Source organism: Capra hircus, chromosome 13 (assembly GCF_001704415.2).
Source record: "Capra hircus breed San Clemente chromosome 13, ASM170441v1, whole genome shotgun sequence".
Taxonomy (NCBI): domain Eukaryota; kingdom Metazoa; phylum Chordata; class Mammalia; order Artiodactyla; family Bovidae; genus Capra; species Capra hircus.
The window spans coordinates 75260061-75283234 of NC_030820.1; the positions used below are offsets into that span (position 1 = coordinate 75260061).

Consider the following 23174-nt stretch of genomic DNA (forward strand, 5'->3'; position numbering starts at 1 on the left):
TTTGTGGGTCTTTTTTCCCCCTGCTTACTAAAGTAATGCATGCATGGGGGCACGGGTTCAGTCCCTGGTCAGGGAACTAAGATCCTGCAAGCTGCACGTGCATGGCAAAAAATAGAGCATTAAAATATTATAAAAACAGAATAAATGCATGCATATTGTAAAAACTGTTATACACCACTTCTAAGCTTGCCTCCCAGAATCACTACCATCGAGAGTTTAGTACACCTTTTCCCAAGGACTGACTGCACTCATTAACATATGTATATATTATTTGATACAAGATCAACAGTCAATACTCAAAAATATTTCTTGAATTAATAAATGGCATGTTGGTTTTCTAGGAAAATCACTCCTAGGACATGAATTCCAGAAATAAGGTCCCCAACTGCTCAAAATGAGAACAGCTTTCTGAAGAATGTGGCTGAGGAATGTTCCAAGCCTGCCCATTATAAAAACGGAACCCTTGTTAATCTGTGCTTATCAAAATGATCACTATTCAGCACCTCTCGGCCCATCAAAAGTATTGTGAGACCAAAACAATTGGCTTGTGGGCCGTTTGTGGTAATTTCACTTAGCATTGGCTTCTGAGGTGTGTCTTCCAACTTACTCCAAAAAAAGAAATCAAAGTGTCTGTTACTGAGCCCTGCAAGTCTTTTCAAAGCCCAGCTCAATTAGAAGTGATCGGTGGGCATCGCCTGCTTTGCTTTAATTAGCCATTCAGAAAATCCTCTGCAGTCAGGCCTGGCCAGGACCAGCCAGGCTCCAGGGCCCGCCAGGACTGCTCAATTTATGGAGTAAATAAATCCCAGATCAGGGCTAATTGTATCCTTTCCATGAAGTCATCCCTGGGAACCACTCTCCCTTTCAAAGCAATAAGCGACCAGTGTTCCATTTTTATCCTTTTTGCTGTAGTGGCTGGCTTGAATCGAAAGCAGTGCCCCTCTGAACCCTAACTTGAGCTGAGCTGTTGGTACCTCACTTCAAGAATCCACAATCCAAGGATGTTTTTTGTCCCTAGGAGCCAAATTCCCCATGTGTTCATTCAGGAAATATCTGTTAAGGACCTACTGTGTGCTAGGCATCAAATGCCCCTCCCCTTTTTTTTCTCAGTTAATAGTAAAAACTGAGACTGCCCTGGTGGACCAATGGTTAAGACTCTCTGCTTCCAAGGCAGGGGTCACAGGTTTGATCCCTGGTCGGGGAACTAAGACCCTACGTGGTGGCCAAAATATAATTAATTAAAAAAAAGAAAAGCACCGTAAAAAGCAACAGTGGTACCGTCGGTATCTTGCACCATGCCCTGTTCCAGATGCTTTGCGTGGCTTACCTCTTTGCACCCTCACAGCAATTAGGAAAAAGTGGCTCTTATCATCCTCATTTTACACTGGGGAACAGGAGGTACAGAGAGGTTAAGTAACTTGCTCGGCCTGACACAGCTGGTAAGTGGTGGAGGAAGGATTCATGGACACCCTGCCCTGCTCTCCGCCTCTTGGCAGAACATCCAGCCATCTCCCCAGGGTGTCCTCTGAGTTTCGAGTCAGCGTTTTTCAAGAATAAATCCTCCAGCCTTTCTGCACTACCCAGGGAGGAGATGCTGGTGGCTACCGATCCCAGAGCTGACACCTGTCTCTCCCGGAGACTCTCGGGTTAACCCGCCCACCGCTGCTCTGTGTAGCACAGACTCTCCTCTGAGCCGTCCCTGCAATACCAAGGGAGCTTCGCCAGCGGGTCTGATGCGGTGGATACTGGTCCGGGAAGCCCTGCACATGCGCGGCACCATCTCCCATGAGTACCCAGGAGGTCGTGCCGGAGCTCTGCTTCTCCAGGGATCCAGAAGAGTTTGAAAAAGAAGAACAAGCCGCTTTTGAAAAGGAGGAATGTTAGGGTGCATGGATGCCCCAGCACCCAAGTTCACTGCCACTCAACCAAGGTCACAGATGGGTCTAAAGTCACACAGACGCACTCTGTGCCTGCCCAGCGGCTCCTCATTGGAGACTGTGGTGCTCAGACCACTGGATGGGAAGTGGTCTGAAGCTGTTCTTCCACAGACTCTTTAAAAAAAAAAAAAGGAAAAGAAGTTGATAGAAATTAAATGAAAAAACAAAATTCTCTAACAAGATGAGAACCTTGACAGCAGAGAGGACGGAGCATGTGGCAATTTAAAGCGTTGGCTCTTGGGGCATATGATTCTCCTTAGTAACAACATTTGTATTTCAAACCTTATGAACATTCCCTCTTATAATTTGTCTTCCTAGGGACATGGTCTTTGTATTGTAATTTATCAAATCTGCTGACTTTCATAAAAAATACATATTTTCCCAACATATGTAAAAACAACTATAGTTGAATATCACTCATCAGGCTATTCATATCAGTGGTTTTAAATACTACTCCAAAATGTGAAATTTAAATTTCAGGAAAAAGTGTCAATATTTTTTTTATAAAATATTGTGAAATATCCAAAATATTTTCCCTCACTGTGTCAATTGAAAAACTCTTATAAAATTTCCTTTACTTGATAAAACTAATGAGTTAAAAAATTTTTTTAATCCAGAGTAAGAGACCTTATATACAACAAGCTATGTAATGATTTCCATTTAACATTAGACTTGGTGGTGGTCACTCAGATAAGAAGTAACCTTGTATTTATCCAGACACCCAATAAAGCAAAATTCTCAGGTGGAAAAAGAAAAAGTGTCAGTTCTACAAAAGAGGAGCCCTGATGGGATAAAGTCACATAGCCCCTTTCTCCTCAGGTTAAGAATGTGCTCGCAAAGTGCCCAGCACAGTGAGTAATCCTTACTAAATGGCTCTCTGTCCCTTTGATTAGATGTTGTCTGCTCCCTTTTACTAGTTGGGTGTATTTTATTTCTCTTTCGCCCCTGATCACCGCCGCCCAAGGGAGGGTCTGAGAAAAAAGCGACAGCAACACCTCTGTGTAACAAACCCAGCGGCATCTTTCTGGGAAAGAGGAAGGACTGCATAATTTCCCCTTCCAGCCCTCAGGGGAGCTGGTCCCAGCTTGTGCAGAACTTCTGGGGCCAGCATCCACTGCACCAGACCCGCTGGGGAGCCTCCCTTGCGGTTCAGGGATGGTGGGGAGGAGAGTCTGTGCTACACAGAGCAGGGTAGGCAGGTTAACCTGAGAGCCTCTGGGAGACGCAGGTGTCAGATCTGGGACCAGAGTCATGCAAACAAGTTGTTAGAACTGCCACATCTTATCTCCATGCAGAAAACATTTTTTTAGTAATCTTCTCAATATCTCAGAAGTTTCTATATTAAATACCACATTATCAAGCTAGTGCTCGAATAAGTTAATTACACACAATCTGTATTTTTGTTTTTGTTTTTTTGGTCATGCTACACAGCTTAGGAGATCTTAGTTCCCTGACCAGGGATTGAACCCATACCCTCAGCAATGAAAGCATGGAATCCTAACCACTGGGCCACCAGGGAATTCCTCATCTTTTTAAATCTGAGTAATTCAGTAAAGAGCAGAGCAGAGACTGTGATCACCCCATTCGAATCTACCATCTCCAACTCACCATTTGCTGATATTGTGACTTACTTGCTTCCAATCTTGTACACACTCACAAATGTCTGTGAAAAATGACCCAGGTGAATGTGTGTGTGTTTATGGCCATATGGGCAAGAATTTGTCTGAAGAACAGCTTCTGTCAGCCTGTTGGTATCTCTGGGATTGTCCATCCGGCCTCCTCTGGAGAGAATCCCAGCATCTGCAGCTGAGCCCTTTCCCGTTGAGGACCCCAGTCAGTGTCCTCCTGGGCCGCCTGCCCCAGTGGTGAAATTAGCTTTCAAATTTGAGGCATCAGCAAAGCATCTCTGTGGATCCTGCACGGGTTTTGTTGACACCAGTTCGATATTCAGGCTGAGCCCCACGCACAGGAGAGAATGACCCAGCACTTCCCATTTCCAAATTCCCTTTTCTCTGTCGCAGCACTTGTGTTGAACTGGGGATACCTAAGGTACAATTCCCCAGTGTTGTTTCACTCCTAGTGCATCATATCTCCACCCTCAAACCCATCACAGACAATCCAGAAACAACAAAATAATAGGAAGAGATAAACGTCAGCCAGCCACCCCCCACCCCCCACCCCCGCCATTGAGAGGCCCTGGTACCACGCTGAACTGCTCCCACCCCACACCCAGGCTTTTTCTCTCTGAAGAGACCTTCACTTTGGAAGTTTTTGGTCTGCACATTGCCTTGTGACGTCCCGTGATTTTGCAGACCTGCACCAGGCTTCCAGTGGAGGGAAAGAAAATGATGTTCCGTGAAAGCTGGGGTTTTCCTTCCCACGCTCTAGCTGCTGTAGGTGATGAATCGCCCACAATTCCCCCTTCTGGTTCCCAGCTGCCACTCCTGTCATTAACTTCCTGTGATGCTCTGACACATCCCCAGGGCATTATTCGTGCTGACGGAGGGTTCTGTCTGCAAAGTACCAGCAGTCGACTCTGCCTGTTTTTTTCATTTTTGGCTTCAGCGTTGTGCACAGGCTTTCTCCAGTTGGGGCAAGCAGGGGCTCGTCCTCCTCACAGAGCGCAGGCTTCTCGTTGAGGTGGCTTCTCCTGTTGCGGAGCACAGGGTCTAGACTGCGGGCTCAGTAGCTGTGGCCTGGGGGGCTTATCTGCTCTATAGCACATGGGATCTTCTGGAACCAGGGATTGAACCTGTGTCCCCCGCACTGGCAAGTGGATTCCCAACCACTGGACCACCAGAGACGTCTGACTCTGCCTAGTTTAAAAGATAAAATTAGCATGGGGAATGCCTATGGAAAGATACAGAGACGCTCACAGCAGAGGAAGAAAGGGTTAGCCGCCAGGCCTTTCGAGGCATGTGAGGCAGGGCAGATTTGGGGATCAAAGTGCTTTCCTTGGCTTGGCCACTGCATGCAGGGAACAGAGTGACTGCCCCTCAAAAAAAAAGACAGATGTTCTTTGATACCAGAAGGAAAGAGAATGGATGCCAACTTGGCACGAGCTCAGGATGCCACCGTTGTTTGGGAAGTTAATGAAAGCCCTGATGCTGCTTCTCCCAGAACACAGATACTCAGAGCATCCTCGCACGTTCAGGGACACAGCCAGACCTAAGCCCACCCACGGGTCTCCTGGTGAGAAGCTCCCACCTCCCCACAGTAACGCTGTCTCTTCTCCCTCTGCCGCCTCCCCAGCACCTACAACTTCTCCGCCGACGGCTTCCACAGTTCGGCCCCGGGAGCCAACCTGTGCCTGGGCTCGGGCGTGCACGGCGGCGTGGACTGGATGAGGAAGCTGGCCTTCCGCTACCGGCGGGTGAAGGAGATGTACAACACCTACAAGAACAACGTCGGCGGTGAGCGGGCCGGGGGCGGGGGGGGGGGGGGCGCCCACGGCGCTCAGAGGGTCTGCCTGCCTGGGCCCGGGGCGCACCCCCGGACCAAAGGGAACTCATCGAGAGTGGACGCTGTCACTCACTCCCCACCTGTGCGGCGCCAGGCTCCAAGAGGCCCGCAGACCCTAGCTCACCCGGGGCAGCCCTCGTGGCGGCCTCTGGAGAGCACTAGGACCTCGTCACCCCCACTTTGGGTCTGGGGAAGAGATGACGGGTCCTGCCCGTGCATGATCACGCCTCCGGCCCCGCTGCGGTTCTCCACCTCTGGTCCTCGGACCAGCAGCATCAGGGTCACCGGGAGGCTCCTTGGAAATGCAGATTCTCTGGCCCCCACCTCAGACCTATCAGATCAGCAGCTCTGGGGTGGGCCTGGCCCTTTGCATCTTGACTGGCCCTCCAGGTGATTCTGATGCTTGTTGAAAGCTTGAGGGCCATGGGCTTCAGCCCTCACTACTCAGACTGTGGCCCCTGGAGCAGCCACATGAGCATCACCTGGGAGCCGGTGGGAAATGTAGACGCCCAGGCCCCTCCCAAGGCAACCGAGTCAGATCTGTGTGTTTAACAAGATTCCCAGGTGATTCGTGGAAACACTGGTTCGCAAGCTTGGCTCATATTGGAACCCCCTGAGGAATTTCCCCTTCTGCTTTCCTTGGCCTGGCTGCCGCTTGGCTTTGGGACTTACTGAGTTCCCTGCATGATTCTACTGTGCAGCCAAGTCGTGAAAGCCACCAGCTTCAGTGGCAGAAGAGCATTGGTTTATCACAAGAAACCTGGAAGGGGCTGGAGGCAGGGTGGTTTCACCAGTGACTGGGCCCTTGATCACTATTTCTGGAATTCTCTAGGCCTTTGACTCTTAACAGTTGAGGCTGCTTCTTCCCCGGGAGGCACATGGAGATGTTTTTGATTATCACGATGTCTCTAACCAGCTACTAGCCGGTAAAGGGAATTAAATTTGAGTAGGCAGATAATAGAATCTGCCATCTACACCTTGACCCCATTCCTGGAAAGAATAGAGTCCCAGGAAGAATTCAGGGTCTCCAACTGGACAGAATCCACTTCTTGTCCCAGCGCTGCCACTTTCTAACTCTCTGAGCCTTAGTTTCTTAAGTCTGTGCAATGGGGATAAAAATATTCCTGCTTCCCTAGTGACTGAAAGGTTTGTTGTTGATGCATACAAAAGGCGGGATTCTGTGCCTGGAATGCAGCAGGCACTCAGTGAACAGTAGCATTTATTACTAGTTCTTTTCAGTTTCGTTTGAGAGTCTTAGATTCTTCTCTGTCTGCTTTCTGCAGGTAGAGCATCAGTTCTTCAGGACAGATTTTCTGCCTTGTCTGAGGCTGCGGTCCTGACAACAGCGAATGTTTATTAAGCATTTCCTCCATGCTAGGCTCTGTTATGAAGGCTTTTTTGCTCTTCACAACACCTCTGTAATGTAGCAGCTTTCTTTTAAATAATTTTTCTATTGATTTATTTTGGCCTGTGCCGGGTCTTCGTTGCTGCATGGGCTTTTTCTCTAGTTGCAGAGAGCAGGGGGCAGCTCTCGCGTTGTGATGCAAGGGCTTCTCGTGGCAGTGGCTTCTTGCAGAGCACCAGCTCTAGAGTGCAGGCTCAGTAGTTGCGGCCCCCCCAGGCTCTAGAGCTCAGGCTCAGTAGTTGTGGGGCATGGGCTTAGTTGCCTCGTGGCAGGTGGAATCTTCCCAGATCAGGGATCGAACCTGTGTCTCCCACGCAGGTAGACGGATTCTTCACACCAGGGAAGCCAGGTATCAGTTTTTATCACTCATGTTGTATGAAGGTGGAAACTGCGATCAGAGAGTCTCACAGCCCAGGCGGCAGAGCCAGTCCTGGGCCGGTGACTTCACCTCTGCCCACACTTCATGGCCTCTCACATCCAAGCCTGTCAGCCGCAGGAGGGAAGCACAGAGCTTCAGGGTCAGCCCTGCTTGCTCACCCATCTCTGCACGCAGACGGAAGGAAGCGGGTGTGCTTGGAGTAGGGGCGACAGGGACCGAGTCAGCCAACAGAGGCCCTCGGGTCGTCATCCAAGTTAAGCCGCAGGAAATGCCCAGGGCTTCTGTTGGGCTGTTCTGCTTTCCCATCAGCTCACGGGAAATTATCTGATGTATCAACAGGCAAGGAGCTGGCGGCTGGCAGAACACCGCTGCCCAGCCCCTTCCTGCTGCCCTGCCCCCAGCTATTTCTGCATCCCAGAACCAGCCCAGTGAGGGCTGCGGCCGCCAGCCCGGGGGTCACCACAGACGGCAGCATCTTAAGGGTTTCAGTAAGTGTGTCTGGAAAAGAGCAAGATACAGGATGTAACGAGAAAATGCTTAATAAGTCAGCATCTGGGAGGCAGTGAATGATCAATCCATCCACTGAGCCTATCAGTCAATCTCAAAATAAAATTTAGCTCACTGGATTGAAGTTGACCTTGGGTGTCACCTGTCTTGAAACCTCAAAGTACAGTAGCTAGACTCCCTTTCCATCACCCTACTACCCCAGATCTCTAAAATGATAACTATATGTTTTTTGGTTTTGTCCACAGGCTTGATAGGAGCTCCCAAAAGAGAGACCTGGCTGCAGCTCAGAGCCGAGCTGGAAGCTCTGACCGACCTCTGGCTGACCCACTCTCTGAAGGCACTAAACCTCATCAATTCCCGGTAGGTGGGAGCCCCCGTGTCTCTTTGTGCCACTGAACTTTCTCCCATTCGAGGCTGGTGGCCCCTTCACTTCCACACTGGGACAATTGAGCTCTCCAAATTCTCCCTGGCACAATTTCCAGCCATTTGATAAAGCTGGGATGTACCAGGCACCATGGACACCTTGTCCCATAGAGGAGCAGATAGCTGCAGAGACTCAAGCAGGGGCCAGCAGAGCTAAAGACTTTTGTCCGTAGGTCTGTCTTCTCCCGTCCACTCTTGCCCACAACACCCTGCAGCCAGAACATCGCCCTGTGAAAACCATTGTATAGGATGCCACAGTTTACCTGGTGGGCCCTTAGTGAGGTCAGGGGAGTCCAGTTTCATTCTGCTGCTACTGCTAAGTCACTTCAGTCGTGTCCGACTCTGTGACCCCATAGACGGCAGCCCACCAGGCTCCCCCGTCCCTGGGATTCTCCAGGCAAGAACACTGGAGTGGGTTGCCATTTCCTTCTCCAATGCATGAAAGTGAAAAGTGAAAGGGAAGTCGCTCAGTCGTGTCCGACTCTTCGCAACCCCGTGGACCGCAGCCTACGAGGCTCCTCCATCCATGGGATTTTCCAGGCAAGAGTACTGGAGTGGGGTGCCATTGCCTTCTCCAAGTTTCATTCTAGGCCTCCTAATAAATTGCCTCTTGCTCTTAAAAAAAAAAAAAAATCACCTGCAGCAGAGAACTAATTACTCTGTACCAACATCAGAATTCTTGTGACCCAACATATGGTTACAAAATGGCAGCCCATGAGCTGAATCCACCCTACTGATGCATTTTGTCTGATACACATTTGGCCCCAAAGACAGGGAAGGTTAATCCATAACTGCAGGTTTTGAGGATGTCAGGTATCAGAACTCGCACGTGCTTTCCAGTCCTTACGCCAGGCCTCACGTCTCTGCTCTCCTACACTTGTCCTGTGCCACTCAGGCACATTTCCAGTAGGTCCCTGCAGCTATTTTAGTGACCCTTGCAATAAACATTTGCTTTGTAAATAGAAGTATTATACTTGTATTCAATTGTAATGTGTCAGGAGGCTTAAAAGAGAGGAATGGCTGGAGGATCCTGGAGCTCCATCCACCCTCACCTGAAGATGACTTAGCCAGAGCCTCCAAACCACACCAGCATTCCCACCGACTCCAGGCTCAGCTGCAAAACTCCTTGCACTATCCTAGAGTTCTGACCCACAGTCTTCTTTGTCCTCAGGCCCAACTGTGTCAACGTGCTGGTCACCACCACTCAACTAATTCCCGCCCTGGCCAAAGTCCTGCTGTACGGATTGGGTTCTGTGTTTCCTATTGAGAACATCTACAGTGCAACCAAGACAGGTAGGGGAGCCTAGACCTACAGCGGGGAGGGTAAGGTCAACTTTGCCTGCTGGGATGAGAGGCTTAATGACACCAGGGAAGTTAAAGTATTTGTCCAGAGACATGACGAAATTCCCCAGGCCACCCTCATAACCCACTGGGATTAACCTCTGCTTCTAGAGAAATTGCTTAGTTTTGCAGTTTTCCGAAGTATATTAGTAAGATAAGCACAAAGCTGCTATTAACAAATACTCGCAAATACAAGGGTTTAATTACATTAGTGCATGTGTGTGTGCGAAGTCACTTTAGTCGTGTCTGACTCTTTGCAACCCTGTGGACCACAGCCGGCCAGGCTCTTCTGTCCGTGGGATTCTCCAGGCAAGAATACTGGAGTGGGTTGCCGTGCCCTTCTCCAGGGGATCTTCCTGACCCAGGGATCGAACCCGCATCTCTTTCATCTCCTGCATTGGCAGGCGGTTCGATCCCTGGGCGGGTTCTTTACCAGTAGCCCCACCTTTGGGAAGACCCTAATTACATTAGGGCCAAAGCTAATTTCTCTCAGATGTCGACCAGACCAGAGGCGAGTGATCCAGGCTGATGGGGTGATTCTGTTCATACTCACCCAGAAAGCCAGGTTCTTCCCATTTTTCCCATCATCATCCCTTTTAATTTTATTCTCATGTATATGGTCAAGTCAGAATCTGCTATATTGTTATTCTAGCTTATGGGAAGGGAGAAAAGAGGAAGGGGAAGGGGTGATACACCTCCAGTATTCTAAAAATAACACTGGGGGTGGGGTTTACATCTACTCACCTATTGGCCTAGCTTAGTCACGTGGCCACAACTAGTTGCCAGGGAATCTGGGAAATGTAGTCCATAGCTAAATGACCCATCGCTAAGCCCCGGTAAAACTCGGGAAATTCTATTACTAAGGAAGAAGAGGGAAACATTTCCCACCCCAGGATGGTACATGAGGCAGTTTTATTTTAGGTAGTACATTAAATAACCTAACCTTGAACCACACAGAAGACTGTCGATTTTTTAATGCTCTTTCAAGAAGAGTGTCTCAATTTAGTGTTATCCTGTTTCAACAACTCTTTCGTATTTGCTAATCCCCCTTATTAACAGATAAAACACCTTAGGCTCAGAGCTTTCATCAGATAAGAGAATTCAGTAACTAGAAATGAACAGCAGCATTTGTCATCAGGACAAGTAATATTGGTTTTTCTGGGGTAGGGGTAGAGGGCACTGTGTCTTGCTTTGTGTGTGTGTGTGTGTGTATCACCTAAAAATGTATAATAATACAAAATCTAGTTAAGATGTTTTTGATGAGACATTTTTACCTGTTTTTTTTTTTTTTTCTGGAGAAAAAATCAATTTATAATATATACTTTGGAAGCATTTCCTTAGAGCAGAGCCTTTACTAACGTTCTAGACCAGAGATGGCACTGGATGTCCTTCAGTGCTCAGGGCGGCAAAGCAATTAGCCAGCCCAAAACATCAGGAGCACCAAGGCTGAGAAACGCTGATAGAAGTGAAGCGCTCAGCAGGCGCCAGCATAGAGTCACAGCTGTCACTATTAGCACGCTTCTCGTTATGATGGTAGTTCCTAAACTTGCCGACCAGGTCAGGATGAGCTAAGATCTGAATTCAGTGTGCCAGGATTGATGCTACTACCTGGCCCCCTGGGACGAAGGAAAACATGACAAGAACATCTACACAAAGCAAGAGAAAAACAAACGGGAATCGCGAGGGCCACTCTGGCACCGGGCTGCCCACCCTCGGACACGTGAAGCCCGACACTTCCGCTTCCTAACCCTGGGACCCTGGGCAGGTCGCCTCACCTCTCGGGGCTTCACGTCTAACTTGTAAAACGGGTCCATCGCTCTTACACCAGACAGCTGAACAGACACCAGAGTGTGTTTCAAACTCCTGTTCTGCCTTTCTGCTGAGTCCCCGTGGACCAGCCTCTTAACCACTCTGGGCCTCTGGCTTGTCATCCCGTCGCCTGGGGACAGGGACACCTCCAGGTTTGCTCGAGGATGAAATGATTCATCCCAGGTCCTTAGGAAGACGGCTGCACGAAGTAAGCTCTTAATTAGCGGTGATTATTCACCGCAGCCCCAGGTCCTCACCGAGCATCCTCCTTTCCTTCTGTGCATGCAGGGAAGGAGAGCTGCTTTGAGAGGATAATGCAGAGGTTCGGCAGAAAGGCCGTCTACATCGTGATCGGCGATGGTGTGGAAGAGGAGCAGGGAGCCAAAAAGGTACTTCCTCCACGCAGCTCTCAGGGCGCTTCCCCCTCCTCTGTTGAGCCTGTCTCCTTTCCAGGCTCCTTGGTCGCAGGTCCACTCCCACTCAGAAATCGCAGAAGCATCCTGAGTCACTTCCTTCTGCATATCCCCCTCCGTGCCTTTGGCTGCCGCCCCTGGTGGCCTTGCGTTGTTTCTGGGACAACTGCTCAGGAGCCCAGAGACCCTCCATCAGGGCAGGCTGGTGGGGGAGCTGGTGCACGTGTGTGTGTTTTATTTAATACTCACTGATCATATGTTCCAGGAACCCTTCCCAGTTAATAAAGACAGCATTAAGCTAATGAAAAAGAAAATCCCGCTTTTGTGATCTCAGGCCCATGAGGAGACGGGCAGAGGGGTTCTGGTGGCCGCAGCTCTGTTCTTGGAAAAGAAACAGCTGCTAAAGTCCGGGGTCTGGACCTGTCAACAGCATCCCAGAGAGCCTGCCACCCCCCCACCCAGAGGCCTGGAAAGCATATTGTTAATGTCACAGAGCTTAATTTGAGGGACCTGGCTTCCCCCTTCCTGCCTCAGAAACAGATTCTAAGGAAATGCAAAAATGTTTAGGGTCTCAGCGGATGAAACCCACAAGAAGATGGAAGGTCCTGAGACAGGGGCTCGGAAGAGGGGAAGCTTAGTAGGCTTTGCATGTACCGGTCCAGCCTCCTGGAAGGCTCCTCCCTTTTCCTTCCTTGCTCCTCCCCTTGCTCTTCCAGACTCGTCCTTTTCCAGCCTCAGCCTCCCTCCAGAGGAGGCTTTCCCTCCCAGCTCCCACCTTCCAGCTCAGTGAGGCCTGCCTGCACTTCCCTCCCCAGCTCTCCATATTCCTCCTCCAAGGCCTTATCCCCTCTAGTCATTAGCTGAGCACCTACTGTGTGCCAGCCTCTCTTGCAGGCGCTAGGCCTGGGCAGTGAGCAGAACACACAGGTCATCTCACCCCTCACTCAGCTCACAGCCTGGGAACAAGCAGTCAGCACCTTAAGTGTAACAAGCGTGTCAGATGACCGCCAGAGCTTGGGAGAAGAGCGAAATGGGGAGTGGAGAACAGAGGTGGCGCTAGGGGTGGGCAGGCTGGGAGTGTACGTGGTGATCAAGGCCGGCCTGGCTGCGAGGTGACCGCCGAGCAGAGGTGGGAGGAGAGGAAGTAAGCCAAGTGAGCATCCCTTAGTTCAGTCGCTCAGTCGTGTCTGACTCTTTGCGACCCCGTGGACTGCAGCACGCCGGGCCTCCCTATCCATCACCAGCTCCCGGAGTTTACTCAGACTCATGTCCATCAAGTCAGTGACACCATCCAACCACCTCTTCCTCTGTCATCCGCTGAAGTCCTCCCGCCTTCAATCTTTCAAGCATCAGGGTCTTTTCTAATGAGTCCATTCTTTGCATCAGGTGGCCAAAGTATTGGAGTTTCAGTTTCAGCATCAGTCCTTCCAATGAATATTCAGGACTGATCTCCTTCAGGATGGACTGGTTGGATCTCCTTGCAGTCCAAGGGACTCTCAGGAGTCTTCCAACACCACAGTTCAAAAGTAACTTTTCCCTCTGATGCAGTGAGCATCAGAGTGAGGGAATTTCAGGAGAGGAACCAAGGAGTTCAAAGGTCCGAAGGCTGGAGCTTCCTGCAGAGAGCCTCAGGGATGCACCAAGCAAAGGGCAGGGTGGGTTAGGGAGGTGTGGTCATGGAGGTGCCTTGGGCCTTCAGAGGGACTTCAGTTTTTACTCTGAGTACTTCTTTTTAAAGCAGATTTCTTTAACTTTAAAAATGAACTGATTTTGAGGGCCTTCTTTACCTGGCTGTCCTTACCACTGGCCCTCCAGTGGCTAAGACGCTACACTCCCAATGCAGGGACACAGGTTTGATCCCTGGTTAGGGAAGTGAGATCCACACACCACACAGCACGGCTTACATTCAATTTAGAGGAGAAAATATTAATCATAGCTATCGGGGTGACCATGAAAAAAGCAGAGCACCGAAGAATTGATGCTTTTGAACTGTGGTGTCAGAGAAGACTCATGAGAGTCCCTTGGACTGCAAGGAGATCCAAACAGTCCATCCTAAAGGAGATCAGTCCTAGGTGTTCACTGGAAGGACTGATGTTGAAGCTGAAACTCCAATACTTTGGCCACCTGATGTGAAGAGCTGACTCATTGGAAAAGACCCTGATGCCGGGAAAGATTGAAGGCAGGAGGAGAAGGGGACGACAGAGGATGAGATGGTTGGATGGCATCACCGACTCAATGTATATGTGTTGAAGCAAGCTCTGGGAGTTGGTGATGGACAGGGAAGCCTGGCATGCTGCAGTCCATAGGGTCACAAAGAGTCGGACACAACTGAGCAAGTGAGCTGACTGATATGGATGATACATCAGGATATGACCAAAACAGTGGTGTGAACCTCATGAATTATCACATGAATCCAGGACCAGTGTGCCAGGTCAAGAGCTGGTCTCTGGTGAACCTACCTGAACCCCACTGCTGGGGTGGGAGGGGGAGTCTAGAGCCCCTTTTCCAAGTTCAGACCTAACTGAGAAGAACTTCTGCCCAAGCATGTGACAGCGATCAAAATAAACTTTAACTCTGATAGAAGCAGATTGAGAACCTGCTTAGGCCGCTGGTTGTGGACACCTCCCTACCTGCCCTCTGGTTCTCACCTGGATAATGACAAGAAAGTCCATGAAGCAGTCACTGCTGTTTACTGGCCTTCTCTTGTCAAGGGGCGTTTCTTAGGGCAGTGTAGCAGATGTTTTCAAACGTCTTCAAATAAGTCAGCTCTTCGCATCAGGTGGCCAAAGTATTGGAGTTTCAGCTTCAATGTCAGTCCTTCCAATGAATATTCAGGGCTGATCTCCTTTAGGATGGACTGGTTGGATCTCCTTGCAGTCCAGGGGACTCTCAAGAGTCTTCTCTAACACCGCAGTTGCATCAATTCTTCAGCACTCAGCTTTCCTTACAGTCCAACTCTCACATCCATACATGACTACTGGGAAAACCATAGCCTTGACTAGATGAACCTTTGTTGGCAAAGTAATGGCTGTGCTTTTTAATATGCTGTCTAGGTTGGTCATAACTTTCCTTCCAAGGAGTAAGCATCTCATTTGAAAAGACCCTGATGTTGGGAAAGATTGAAGGCAGAAGGAGAAGGGGACAGCAGAGGATGAGATGGTTGGATGGCATCACCGACTCAATGGACATGAGTCTGAGTGAACTCCGGGAGTTGGGGATGGACAGGGAGGCCTGGCGGGCTGCGGTTCATGGGGTCACAAAGAGTCAGACTGAGCGACTGAACTGACTGAGCAGATGTTTTGAAATGATCTTTACTATCCTGAAATGAAATGCTAGTGGATAATAAAACCCCCTTAAAACCATAATGGCCTGCCCCAGAAACATTCAAAGAAAAAAAAACCATAGTGGCCTGGAGATCAACATCCAGTGATACAGAGAGAAATAGGGCAGGGCCTCCCTGGTGGTCCAGGGGTTAAGACCTCGCCTTCCAGTGCTGGGGGCATGGGTTCTATCCACAGGGGGCTAAGATCCCACACGTCTCAAGACCAAAACATAAAGCAGCAGCAGTATGGTAACAGATTCAATAAAGAGTTTAAGAATGGTCCACATCAAAAGAAATTTTTTTAAGAAATAAGGGCTAAAGTAAAAATAAAAATTCTTTAAAAAAGAAATAAGGGAAAGTCATTTGTACTCAAGGGTTCCTCGGCTGGCGATAGTGGTAAAGAATCCACCTGCTAATGCAGGAGGCATGAGAGACACGAGGTCGATCCCTGGGTCAGGAAGGTGCCCTGGAGGAGGGCACGGCAACCCTTTCTGGTATTCTTGCCTGGAGAATCCCATGCACAGAGGAGCCTGGCGGGCTACAGTGTATAGGGTCGCAAAGAGCTGGACACGACTGAGCACACACACGTATTTATACTCACAATAACGTGTGCTCCAGTAGGGAAACGTTTGAGCACAGAGCCTTGCACCCAGAAGTGCTTTCACTGAGGATGCAGCCCAGCAAATGCAGGGGGACACGCGTGCGCAGCCTCGGCCACTCATAAAACCATCGAGCTGCTGCAGCCATCACGTGATTGCTCCAAACCGCAGGGCAACCCATGGTTAGGCTCGGAGTAAACCAGAATACAGCCTTCCCCAGTTCACACAGTAATTGCAGCCCTGGAAAATGTTTATTAAAAGCATGTGAAAGGTACTCTATTTATGTGTCAAAGTGGAGTTAAGGGTCTCCACTCCAGTTATTATGAATGGGTTTGTACTTAAATATCTGGCAGAACATTTGAAAATCATTCAAGTCTAAGGTGTGTGGGATGAAGCAGGCACCTGCCCCACGTGTAGTGCCCCCCAGTCGTGACAACAGTCAAAACTCACACAGTCACTCCTAGGGGGCAGGCTGCTGCTTTGAGAACTGCCAGTCTAGGGTTGCCCTCCCTTAGAGAGCCAGGAGGAGGGGGAGCTGACAGAGATGCCTCTTGATAAACTAAAGGAGTCCTTTTTTTTTTTTTTTTTTTTTTTTGAGATCTTAGTTCTCCAGCCAGGGATCGAACCCACGCCCCCTGCAGTGGAAGCGCAGAGTCTTAACCCCTGGACCTCCAGGGGAGTCCTGGAGGTGCCTCTTTCAACTCTGTGTCCCAGGCGCCTCCCTCGCCTTACGCTACAGCCACCTGGCTCTCACAGAAACAGGTGGCCAGGGGAGCGTATTTTGCCCTAAATCCCAGCTCTGCCATTGTTGGCTGTGTAGCCTTCAGCCAGTGGCAGCCCTCTCTGAGCTGCCTTTTAATCCATCACACCTGCAGAGAACAGACACCAAGGGGGCCAGCAGAGGAACCGTGCAGAGTTAGCCCTCAATAGCCCAAAGCGGATACAGTTACTACTCCCTGGGGCTGCAGGAGAAAGCTAAATCCATCTTCAGAAATTCAGAGGAGGGTCTCTCTCCAGGGGAGCCAGCAGAGAAAACAGGAGTCCGAATTTGCACATAACAAAGGGGGAAGATGAAATGAGCAAAGAATCTAATTAAAAGTAAGCAAAGAAGAGGGGGTTTCCCTGGTGGCTCAGTGGTAAAGAATCCACCAGCCAGTGCAGGAAACACAGGTTTGATCCCTGGTCCGGGAGGATCCCACACGCCACGGAGCAACTGAGCCTGTGCATCAAAACTGTTGAGCCCGTGTCCTAGCACGGGAGCCTTACCTACTGAGTCCACTTGCCCTGAGTCTGTGGTCGACAACAATAGAAGCTGCTGCAATGAGAAGCCTGAACTCCACACCTGAAGAGTGGCCCCTGCCCCCTTCAGCTAGAGAGAAGCCGTCATGGCAATGAAGACCCGACGGGGCCAAAGATTAATAAATTTTAAAAAACAAGGCAAAGAAGTTTATAAAAGAAAACAGGAGAAGTCTGACAAATAGAAGACACAAAGTAAACTGATGTCAAAAAAGCCAAATGTCATCACAATAAATGGGAATGAAGCACAAAGTCAGTGATTTTCTGACAGTTAAAAAAAAAAGAATGCTGGCTGAATGTGAAAGATTCCTAATATAGAGAACAGTTGAAAAATACAGAAAAGGTGTTCATATGTATACTAACAATGAAAGCCAGTGCAGCTATACGGATATCAAGCAAATGGATCTTAAGGTGAAAATCATTACTAAAAAATTAGAAATATAAAAGTATTCATTTGAGCTAAACTTCAGTTGCTCAGTCATGTCTGACTCTTTGCGACCCCATGAACCACAGCACGCCAGGCCTCCTTGTCCATCACCAACTCCCGGCGTTCACTCAAACTCAAGTCCATTGAGTTGGTGATGCCATCCAGCCATCTCATCCTCTGTCGTCCCCTTCTCCTCCTGCCCCCGATCCCTCCCAGCATCAGGGTTTTTTCCAATGAGTCACCTCTTCGCATGAGGTAGCCAAAGTACTGGAACTTCAGCTTTAGCATCAGTCCTTCCAATGAACACCCAGGACTGATCTCCTTTAGGATGGACTGGTTGGACCTCCTTGCAGTCCAAGGGACTCTCAGGAGTCTCCTCCAACACCACAGTTCAAAAGCATCAATTCTTCAGCATTCAGCCTTCTTCACAGTCCAACTCTCACATCCATACAACTTGCAAGTACCTAATAAAACAGCTTGGGCTTCCCTGGTGGCTCAGAGGGTAAAGTGTCCGCCTGCAATGTGGGAGACCAGGGTTCAAATCCTGGAAGGAAATGGCAAGCCACTCCAGTACTCTTCCCTGGAAAATTCCACGGATGGAGGAGCTTGCTAAGCTAATGTCCATGGGACCGCACAGAGTCGCACACGACGGAGCAACTTCACAATAAAATAGCTTAAACAAGAAAAAAACCAAAATCTGCCCACGTAACAAAAACTCACCCCAGTGTCTTGTTTGGGCAAAGTCCACAGGAACAAGTGTGTCACTGAATCCAGGCCGAGGGAGTGGGTGAGGTGGTCCCCAGTGGGGCCAGATTTTGTTCAGTGGAGTTTGCGACGCCAGAGATGCCGGCCGGCAGCTTCAACAGCGGAAAGCCGTCTCTTTCTCCCGTTCGCTGCCCACAGGGCGGGGGCGGCACCGGGGGCCCAGGCCCCTTCCGTCTCGTTGCTCTGCCAGTCCCAGAACTTCTCTTACCACACAGTCCACGACGGCTTCTCTCCCCCTCCACGTCTGCACTCCCCGCACCAGGGAAATCAAGGGGAGAGGAGAGGGGAGGACTTCCCGGCCCTTTAAGAGCACAGCGGGTACAGGTGACATCACGGCTGCTCAAATCCTATTGGCCAGACTTTTGAGTCAGGAAATCACACCTTGCCACAAAGTGAGCTGGAAGATGTGGCCTGATTCTCAGCCACTCCTGCCTAGCAAGGAAAGAAACAAAGGAAGAAAACAAGGCAGGAACATTTTCTGAGAGAGAAGGGGAGAGTGAATGTAGGGAGCCAGCCAGCAGTCTCCATCACAGCCGGCAGATGGCGGGGCTGTAACTCATCCCAGCCTTCAGTTCAGTTCAGTTGCTCAGTCGTATCTGACTCTGCGACCCCATGGACTGCAGCACGCCAGGCCTCCCTGTCCATCACCAACTCCCGGAGTTTACTCAAACCCATGTCCATCGCATCGGTGATGCCATCCAACCATCTCATCCTCTGTCGTCCCCTTTTCCTCCCGCCTTCAATCTTTCCCAGCCTCAGGGTCTTTTCCAATGAGTCTGCATGAGGTGGCCAAAGTATTGGAGTTTCAGCTTCAGCATCAGTCCTTCCAATGAATATTCAGGACTGATCTCCTTTAGGATGGACTGGTTGGATATCCTTGTAGTCCAAGGGACTCTCAAGAGTCTTCTCCAACACCACAGTTCAAAAACCATCTATTCTTCAGCGCTCAGCTTTCTTCACAGTCCAACTCTCATACCCATACATGACCACTGGAAAAACCATAGCTTTGACTAGACAGACCTTTGTTGGTAATGTCTCTGCTTTTTAATATGCTGTCCAGGTTGGTTACCCACTACTCTTTATTACTGATGTCATCATTTTATTTAATCCTTCAAGCCCCTCCCCTCACAAAGTGGGTACCATCCCACTTCATTTTATAGAGGACATGTTTGAGACTCAGAGAGGTTAATTAATTTACTTAAGGTCACACAGCTGGCACATGTAAACTGCTATGTATTTTGCGCCAAACACCTGGTAGGAAGGAGGTGGACTTAGGAGTTTCAAACACTGTCATTCTGCACCCCCGAGCTGGTCAGAAGAGAGTGGAGTCCACCAAAGAAGACTAGGGCACACCACCCCCATACGCCAAGCTCCCCTGAAAATTCCCACCAGTGTCTGAAGCAGCAGCCCCAGCCCGTTAATGAGCAGCTCTGTGCGCCAGCAGCTCTCCTGGCCTGATGGATGGGCCTCATTAGCCCAGGCCGCTGGATACCTGAGCAGTGTGAAATACAGCGACAGGACAGGGGGCTTCAGCTGTTTCAGCTGACAGTGTTGTTAATGTCTCCATTTTAGTGGGTCATTTGTCTCCACCTCTCCACAAGTGATAAATCCACCCGGGCTCTGCAGCCACCAGGCCTGGGAGGGAGGCTGCTGAGACAGTCTCTTCCCCTTTGCTCATTTCCTCCCAGAAAAATAAATTACATTGTTTAAGGAGGGACTGGATTGGCCAGGCAGCCACCAACATCCATCTTTGCAGAAAATGAAAGGCTCAGCCAGGCTGAAGGGAGGAGGATGGGGGAGCTGAAAGGCATTAAAGAGATGGCATCTGTTGCCCACGATGGATCATTTTTTGCTTTCTTTGGGCAAAAGAGAAAAGGATGTGTCCATTGAGAACTTTGCTGTGAGAAACTCTCCTTCCCTCTTCTTCTCCCTCCCTTCCTTTTTTTCTTTCATTCCATGAATATTCAGTGCCCACTGTGGGCCAAGAGGCAAGAGCAGTGAATAGGACTTTCTAAGCTCAGACCCTCCTCAGGGCCTTTGCACTTGCTGTGTCTTCAGCCTTGACTACTTCCCTCCAATATTTGCATGGCCCCTGCCTTCCCATTCTCTGGGGCCTACTTAAATGTCAACCCTCCAGAGACCTGCCCTGACCCAGCTATCAAAAGTGCAGAGCCTCCAGAGGCAAGAAAGGGTTTATTGTGCTCCTGGAACCAAAAGGACACTTGTATAGTTTCTACCCTGTGGGCAAAAAACCTCACAAGGCAGCAGATCTACCACGGAACTGGGGGCATTCATACATGTTCATCAAGCATCCCCTGTTCACTCAGTAAGTAACTGAAGGTCACTGACTGTCTTGAGGAGGCTCAGTATCTTTTAGCTGTAATGAAGACTTAAACACTTGCTCACCTAACAAGATTAGAAGTAGGTGTACCCTAGGTTGTTTCAGTAGGTCCAAAAATTCGCCAAGTATCCCTTTCCATCATTTTGCTCTACCTTTCTAATCATCTTTGGCTTTTTCATTTCTGCTATGTTGCCTCATGATCTCAAAATCGCTGCCACAGCTCCAGACATCACGTACTAACATGCCAGCATTCAAATGAAAAGGAAAAGTAAGGAGAAAAGAGTTTTGGGGTGCTTCTCTCTAACCATGAGGAAAATCTTTCCCAGACGCCCCCAGCCAGCTTCCTCCTTGGCTTCGGTGGCTCACAAGTCAAGAGGGATACAGGACAAATCGCTGACAAACAGGGTCTGGGTTGTCATAGCTCACTTATATAATCATAATTCACCCCTTACTTACCTCTCTGGCACAGTGCTGCCAAATTCAGGGTTCTGGAAGCAGGAAGGAGGAGGATGGCATCAGCTTTAGTCAGTGGTTACATTTTCTGGTGATGAACATGCAGTCAAGTTTTTTCCTCTGGAGTCAGACAGAATCTCCATGTGCCTCAGTCCCCTCATTTGTAAAACAAGATAGACATGGTATACAGCAAGTATTATCCCCATTTTTCAGACAAGCAGCAGAGTAAATCACTTAAGGTCACCCAGCTAACGAAGGTAGAACAGAGCTTTGACAAGGACAATCTTAAACATTTAACCTTCACACTATGGACGTGTTTCACAGATTTCTCCTTTCCCATGACTGATTTCTTTCCGTAACCAACACAGCACTTCTTTTACGCCAGTTACTTCTGCCGTATCTGCATGCTGCCTGTCCTGTTATCTACTTCGTGTTTCCCTTTCAGTCAGCACACTTATGTTTAAAATGAAAAACCTCACTGCATGACAGTAACACAGAGCAAGCATCACCTGCTGTAAAGAAAAGATAAAAACCGTCTCTGGGACCAGCCCTGTCTGTTCACATGGAAATTAGTATCAGGGAGGGGTTGAAGACGCTGTAGCATCTGGCCAAGACCTTCTATTTGAAGTATCGTGATGGAGAACACGTTTTTAAGATGGAATTGCTTTCCTGCTGTGTGATTTGATGCCATGTCTGTGCACCACTTCCCTGGTGGCTCAGACGGTAAAGAGTCCGCCTGCAGTGCAGGAGACTCAAGTTTGATCCCTGGGTCATGAAGATCCCCTGGAAAAGGGAATGGCAACCCACTCCAGTATTCTTACCTGGGGAATTCCATGGACAGAGGAGCCTGACAGGCTATAGTCCGTGGAGTCGCAGAGTCAGACACAGCTGAATGACCATCACTTTCGGCACATCAAGACCACAGCGGCAGTCCCGACGGAGGGGAAAGGGGTCAGCCAGTCCACACGTCAGACAGTGCAGGATAAGGTGTCAGAAGGGGACTCCCCTGGTAGTCCAGGGATTAAACTCCACACTCCCAGTACAGGGGGCACAGGTTCCATCGCTGTTGGGGAAAAGATTTCCCCAGGACACTGGGCAAAGCCAATAAATAAATAAATAACAGGCTCCAAAGAAGTAGAAAGGATGACTAGACCGGTGGGTACTGATCACATCGGCGGGAGGCTGGGGGTCCACCACGGTGTGTTGACTTGGTGACTTCTCCTAAGGCTCTCGCCACAGGCGTGGGGCCCAGCGGGGCTGCAGGAGGTGCCAGCAGAGCCGTAACCATGTGTCTGCGGTTCTGTGTTCCAGCACAACATGCCTTTCTGGAGGATATCCTGCCACGCGGACCTGGAGGCGCTGAGGCACGCCCTGGAGCTGGAGTATTTATAGCAGCACCCGCAGCCTCACCACCTGCCATCAGAGATGCAGCCCACCAGCCCAGGCCCCCGGCTTTCCCCGCCGCCCCCGCCAGATGCTGGACACCAGGCAGGGTCCCTCCAGCCAAGAAGTGTCCAGTGACCACTTCAGAAGTTGTCCTTTCAGTCCCAACGCGGGTCCTGAGAAACAGGGCACCCAGCAGTGGCTTTGGAATATTTAACTTTGGGGAAGAGGGGTGGCTCAGAGTCCAGACTGTTCGGCAAGACTCACAGAACAAAAGCAAGGAATTGCTGATTCGGGGGAGGGCTGGTGATGAGAAGGGAACAGGCTTTTTTTTTTTTTTTCCACTTTAATTTATGGACTAATCTCATTACTCCGCTATTATGCTCTTGTACCTGTGTTGGTTTTCTTAGCTGTTGGTGTTTTTGTTTTCTCAGCTGGCATGTTTGGCGGTGCACAGTTCTAATTGAAGCCTCTCTGCTCCGAGTCGTGCTTTGGGGGGACTAGTGAAGGAGGCGATTCGGGGCTGTGGGGAAGACTGTTGCTTATTTTGTTTTTAAGAACCTAACCTGACATCATGTGGACAGTGTGCGTGCCTTACACTGCCATCTTGTTTTCTGGGAAGAGGGGACCCTGGGGAGGAGGTGGTATTTTGCGACGGAAAGAGGCATTAAATAAAACCACGTTTACATTTTGAAGTGGGGTAGGGTGTCACTACTTGATGACCACGTTTGCGGCTTCTGAATATGTTGGTCTTTTCCTCTTTCGTTGCAGAAGTATAAAATCCAACTGAAATTGGCTTAAGCCCAAAACAAAGCGTCTCCAGAAACTTTAGTCCATATGTCTTCAGGCATAGCTGGATCCTATAGTGGAGATGGGAAAACGACCTGATGATTGGAGTTTCAGAGCTAGAAT

General features: G+C 49.5%; 1 protein-coding gene across 1 annotated transcript in view; it reads left to right on the forward strand.

The window, feature by feature from the left end:
- EYA2 (EYA transcriptional coactivator and phosphatase 2) overlaps positions 1-22957 on the forward strand; it is a 257862-nt gene extending 234905 nt beyond the window's left edge. Inside the window, exons 12-16 of the mRNA XM_018057968.1 lie at positions 5190-5350; positions 7936-8050; positions 9285-9406; positions 11552-11652; positions 22191-22957. Of these exons, the coding sequence (XP_017913457.1) occupies positions 5190-5350; positions 7936-8050; positions 9285-9406; positions 11552-11652; positions 22191-22271 (580 nt within the window). The 3' untranslated portion in view covers positions 22272-22957. The remainder of the gene's footprint in view (positions 1-5189; positions 5351-7935; positions 8051-9284; positions 9407-11551; positions 11653-22190) is intronic.